Source organism: Podarcis gaigeae (genome assembly GCF_964106915.1).
Source record: "Podarcis gaigeae genome assembly, chromosome: 12".
NCBI lineage: Eukaryota > Metazoa > Chordata > Lepidosauria > Squamata > Lacertidae > Podarcis > Podarcis gaigeae.
Window position 1 is genome coordinate 56,787,412 of NC_139688.1, and position 6,000 is coordinate 56,793,411.

The 6,000-nt window shown below is 50.7% G+C and overlaps 1 protein-coding gene across 6 annotated transcripts in view; it reads right to left on the minus strand.

Moving 5' to 3' along the window:
- Positions 1–4,788, minus strand: part of LOC310828641 (amphiphysin-like) — an 86,633-nt gene extending 81,845 nt beyond the window's left edge. Inside the window, exon 1 of one of the 6 annotated variants that reach the window (XM_083706326.1) lies at positions 4,460–4,788. In XM_083706326.1, coding sequence (XP_083562452.1) covers positions 4,460–4,531 — 72 coding nt within the window. In that variant the 5' untranslated portion in view covers positions 4,532–4,788. The remainder of the gene's footprint in view (positions 1–4,459) is intronic. The other 5 variants (XM_083706329.1, XM_083706328.1, XM_083706327.1 and 2 more) reach the window with 5 other exon arrangements.
- Positions 4,789–6,000: the final 1,212 nt, after the last annotated feature.

Consider the following 6,000-nt stretch of genomic DNA (forward strand, 5'->3'; position numbering starts at 1 on the left):
CAAGGAATGCTAGATACAGAATGGGATGGGCTGCCTTAAGAGATGTGGGGGGGGGGGTAACCTGTGTAACCAACTATTGATGACTCAAAGTGCTCAACTGGGGAATAACCTCAACTTCTCTGAGGGGTCAATGGGGCTTGGGAAGGATTTCAGAATTTCCAGCTTTCATTTGTTTAGGATCCAGCACTAGATTTTGGGCACAAAGCACAAAACCAAATGAAAAGTCCATATTCCCAAGGCCTGGTCTGCAATTTCTAAGCTACAAGGTGCCTGGGAACCCCATCGTTTTGCCTGGACACTGAGGTCCAGCGCTGAGGGCCTTCTGGCGGTTCCCTACCTGCGAGAAGCCAAGTTACAGGGAACCAGGCAGAGGGCCTTCTCAGTAGTGGTGCCCACCCTGAGGAATGCCCTCCCACCAGATGTCAAAGAGAACTACCTAATAATAATAATAATAATAATAATAATAATAATAATAATAATGATAATACTTTCAGGAACATAGCAAGCAAACTTATTCCAAGTCCATCTGGCTCTCCAGGGTCTCAGGCCAAGGTCTTTCTCAGCCCTGTCTGAAGATTTCAGGGATTGAAGTTGAGACCTTGTGCAGGTGTTCTCCCACTGAGCTATGGGTCTTCCCCAATTTCCCTGTCCTAGCACACAGGTCTACACATACAGCAGAATGAGGAAGTAGAATAGCCTGAATTCAGACTGCCGGTGTGAGATTACAACTTCTTCAATGGAGGGATGGGGAACTTTCAGCCCCCTGGCCTAATCAGGCCCTCCAGACCTCCCCCATTGGGCCCACAAGTCCGTTTCAGCTAAGCCACAGCCACCTGTCCTCCAGCTGACATCATATCTGACACCAGCCGATGGGCAGATCTTCAACAGCCCCTTTTAAGGCACTGCACAAAATAGTGCTTTAAAAGGGGCTCTGCTGTGGGGCAAAGATGGTCGTCTGAAGTGGGCACTCACCCTTCTGTCAAATGTGGCCTGCAAGGGGTAAGGGACAACAGCTGGCCTGCTGGGGTGAAAAATCCCTCACCTCTGCCCTGCATTGTTTAAAAGACAAGACCCCAGGAAACAGGAAATAAGCAAACAGGGAGCAGTTCGGTATCAGAGGTGGAAAACTGTTACCAGAGCCAGACTAAGCCTTTTTAACACCCGAGGCGAACCACAAAATGGCGTCTCCCTACCCCACTAAGGAAGAAGGGGTGAGTGAAGATTGATATCAGGAACAAGGATGGGAAGAGACCAGCAGTGCCTCCTATTGGCCAAGAGGCTGCTGTAGAGGCAGCGGTGTGTGTGTGTGTGTGTTGCTGGGGAGACAGCAGATCCAGCCTCCAAGGAGAGTGCCACAGCTGTCACTGCCACCACAACAGCAGCAGGCGCAGCAGGCAATGTACTGCTTGGAGGCCAGATCTGCTGTTCCTGTGGATCTTTCTGCCTGAGGTGGTCTTCTCACCTGGCCTCATTACCATTCTCACCTGACTATTACCATTGTACTATCGGCTACAGTCCAGTCATGCAACAGTCAGAGGTTTACACACACACACACACACACACACACACACATCCTCCATTAAGGCAAGCAAGAGGCATTATCACAAGTCAAGGAGGCGTTTCAGCCAGGCAAAAACGTTAGGATTGCACAGAGCAGGGCTGACAAAGGCTGCATGGTCTGAGAAGTGTCCTAAGGGCTGGACAGAGAGGTTTGGACACATTTGGCCCATGGGCTTGAAGTTCCCCACCCTGTTCTAGAAGGCTTTCCATTTTCAGGGAGCTAATAAACGCAAGAGAGCATTCAAAATGTGACTTCCCAAAATACCACCTCAAGTGCCCAGTTCATTCCACCATCTCTTTCTCTGCTACACATGTAGGCCAGGCCAGGAAATTCTAAGGAGGGAGAAAACCAAAGCAGCCTGAGGACGACTGAGCATGCTCAGTGGCCGTGGAATGTTGGCTCTGTTGTGGAGTGGAGAGGACAATGCAGGAGGGAATTCAATAGAGTATCCTGGGAAAGGGCATGACTGGCTGGCCAGAACACAGGACAAGAGTACACCACACATTAACATTTTGTTACAAGTCTTCTATACTTAGGTGAGTGTTGCTCACTCCTAGAGGGGAAATGCAACAAATTCAAACTAACACATGCTATACATGTGTCATTTATTAAATGGCATTTAAGACAAAACTTACTGTGATATCTTCCCTCTCTGCACTCTTATCCAAGACCCATTTGTTCTACTGAGACTTGCAAAGGAAGATATTGCAGGTAGGTTGGCTGATACTCACTCTACATGTAACTAAGTGTTTTGCTCACCACTTGGCTAGAAGATGGTCTTCTAGATCCAAAATGGAAGCCTAGATCCTTCCATTTTGAGTCAAACCATCTCTTGCTTGTCCTGCCAGCATTTACTTGAACATTAAGAAGCCTTACGTCTAGACCATCAGGAAACAGGACAATACAGACCATCAGTGCCCAGAGGAATATCTTTAATCAGCTGGAAATGCAGGTGTGTCTCTGAATGCTTAGGTGTTGCTCACCAAAGAGCTGGCAGGAGACTCTGATAAAGTCCAGTGACATGGGCAAGGTGGCCTTTGGCAATGCCCACAGAGGTGATTTAGAGACAGCCTTCTTAGCAATTGATTGCCCCGCTCTCCAAGTGAGCGCGGCAAGGAAGATCACATTAGTTCACGATGAGCTTGGGTGGTTATTAAAAGAAACACAATCCTCTTACAGTATGGAAAGTGTGCAAGCATGGAGGTGGGGCCGAGGAACAGCCAAATCTTTCGGTCTGTGAATAGATCTGCTCTGCAGATGCAATCCTCCTTCTACACTGCAGGCTACCAAGGGACTTATTCTCCCTGTAGTTTTATCAAGGCCACAAACAAGCAGGTGGTACAAGCAAACCCACCGTAGAGGCTCCCATCAATGTGCCCCAAGAATTTTCTTCTCCTAACCAAAACTTTTACGGGGGCTCAGAAAATCTTGCTTTATGCCCTGAATGTTCTCGCAAAGATGGGAAGGGAGTAAAGGAAGGACCACAAAACCCTCTCAGTATCTGCAAACCGGCTTCACCCAGGCAGCACCTTTATGAAAATGTGCAAGGTGATATTGTCCTCTGCACCAGCCGCCATCAGCAGGTCTGTCTCCAGAGAGTGGCCAAGTCGGGCATCTGTTCGAGGTCTCGAGTGCCAAAGGCACGACTGCTCTTTGACATCTGTGCTTGGCATGGATCCCACCAGAAGCTCAGAGGCAGAGTGGGGGAGCACCCAGTCCACATCTCCTTCCTTCTGGGGGTCCACTGAAGGCACTTTGCCCAAGGGACCTCAAATTTCTCAAGCCAGCACCACCTATCAGAGCAGCTTGGCACACATGCATGATGCAAGCACCTGTGCCAAACTAAGGACTGGCCCAAGAAGGAAACTCAGGACCGTCTCCAGTAATGTCCCTGGCAGATCAGTGCAGCCTCAGCCATTGCGTGGGGTCCCAGCCTGGTTGCCAACAATACATGGTTCATCCCTTAGTGACAGAACAGCACTGACTGGGCTGAAAATAAGTTGTGCCATTGCATCAGTCCATCTCGGATCACTTCATTCAAGAGAATAATGACTAAATGGGACAAGGGATATTACATAACATCACTGATACTGGCAGCTTGCCAGCAGAGAAGGGGGGTGGGAGGAAGTCCACCACCAACATTATTGGGTATTTATTAGCCAAACGCGCATTGGAGAGCCCAGTTCAACAATCCACTCGCCAGTTGCAGACGTGCCTCAAAGGGCGCATTTCAAACAGGCCCAAATCCGCAAACAGCCAGAAAGCCAGACGCTGGGAGCTGCTGCCCGCCTCTCTCCGTGTCACCAGAATAGCGCAGCTCTCTCCATCTCTCTTTTCAGAAAGCCCTTGTTTCTTGCCTTGCAGCCGATGCCCTCGGATTCCCCTGACCTTCCGGGGGAAGGACGTGCCTTAGTCCCTCCGTTAGCAGCCCAGGCAGACAGGGAACAGCAGCGAGGAGCTGCTCCAGAGATATTTTTTTTCCGCGCGTCTTTAAGGCGGCGGCGGGGCGGGGGCCTCAGGTGTGTGTGTAATTCAGCATCACTGCCCACATGCCAGCGCTCCGCCAGATCGCTGTGTCCAAGATCCATCGAGAAACCTGATCGTGGACCCGGGGGGAGGAGGGTTGCCTCTCGTAGGCCCTCTGCAGAGGATGCAAAGCAGCTGCGCGCAAAGGCGCGTTCCGAGCCTCTGCTCCAAGCGGGCGCCGCGGGGCGCTTTCCACTCCCCGGAGGAGGTTTCTCTGCACCCCCACAGAACTGCAAGGACCTTCTCGCCCCCCATTGCCCCCACAGCCTTCCAGTTATCTCCGCAGCCCCGTGGATGCAGAAGGTCCCCCAGGCGGGCGGTCGCCTCCTTTCCTCGCCACCTGCATCCCCTTCGGTCCTTCCACCGGCTTACCTTTTCCTGCGCTCTGCTGAGTCTCTTCTGCACATTTTTCGCAAAGACGCCGCTTGTTTTCATGTCGGCCATGGTGGCTGGTGCAGGGATCCTGCCGAGGAGGGAAATCACACGGAGCCCGGCTGCAAAGAGCGAGGGAGATGAGAGATGGAGGTCGGATCCCAGAGAGAAAGAGGAGGGACAAAGGAAAGCAGGAGGGAGGTGTCTTAAAGCTGCAGCGGCGGAGGAGCTGGTGCATCAGTGGCCAAGCCGGCGAGAGATTGGGCGGCGAGCGGAGGAGGCGAGGAGGGCTTGTCAAGCGTGTTCACACGTGACGCCCAGATTGCAATCCCGTGCAGCCCTCCTCGTTAATTCTGAACAGACGTGCGTAGGATGCTGGGGAGGGGGGCGCTCCAATCCTACGCATATTTTCTTGAAAGTAAATAAGATGCGGGGATTACTTTCGGGTAACCACGGCCAGGATTAAGGCTGGTTTGCCAATCTAGTAGGAAACATGTACTCGCAAAATGAGCAGCAGTTGTCCCTTTCTGCTTTCCAGTCCATCTTAATCTTAGATAATGTGTCCGATAATGCTACTACGTAGCAAAAAGACTCTGAGTCAATATGGCTTCAATTGTTTATAGGAACCAATTACTGTGCATGCTTATTCACAAAAGAGATGTATTAAAAGGTGGAAAGCTTGGCTTTTAGATCAGCAATTTATTCGCTGGTTAAATCTAGAGGGATTAAAAGCAATCCATCCTAGCCTGTGGATCTCCTGAATTTACTACTTACTATTCCTACAACGCATCTTTAAAAAGTAGAGACATCACCTTGCCGACAAAGATCCATATAGTTAAAGCCATGATTTTCCCAGTAGTGATGTATGGAAGTGAGAGCTGGACCATAAAGAAGGCCAATCGCCGAAGAATTGATACTTTTGAATTATGGTGCTGGAGGAGACTCTTGAGAGTCCCATGGACTGCAAGAAGAACAAACCTATCCATTCTGAAGGAAATCAGCCCTGAGTGCTCACTGGAAGGACAGATCCTGAAGTTGGGACTCCAATACTTTGGCCACCTCATGAGAACAGAAGACTCCCTGGAAAAGACCCTGATGTTGGGAAAGATGGAGGGCACAAGGAGAAGGAGACGACAGAGGACGAGATAGTTGGACAGTGTTCTCGAAGCTACAAACATGAGTTTGACCAAACTGCGGGAGGCAGTGGAAGACAGGAGTGCCTGGCGTGCTCTGTTCCATGGGGTCACAAAGAGTCGGACACGACTAAATGACTAAACAAGAAAAAATCCTACAACATGCCTGTCAGGGACTGGCAAGGTGCTGGAGTGTGTGTGTGTGTGGGGGGGGGAGTGAGTCCGGAGTCTGATTTGGGAGAGGGGGGTCAGCGCTTTGTGGAGACCTGTACCAGCCAGGAGACAAGATTTAGAGGCAACGGAAGCTTCAGAGCTGGAGCACAGGATGGGTCAGAAGATGAGGAAGAGGTAGATCAGGCAAATGAAGGTCCAGGTGCTTCCCCACCCTCTCCTGCCCCACTGTTTCCC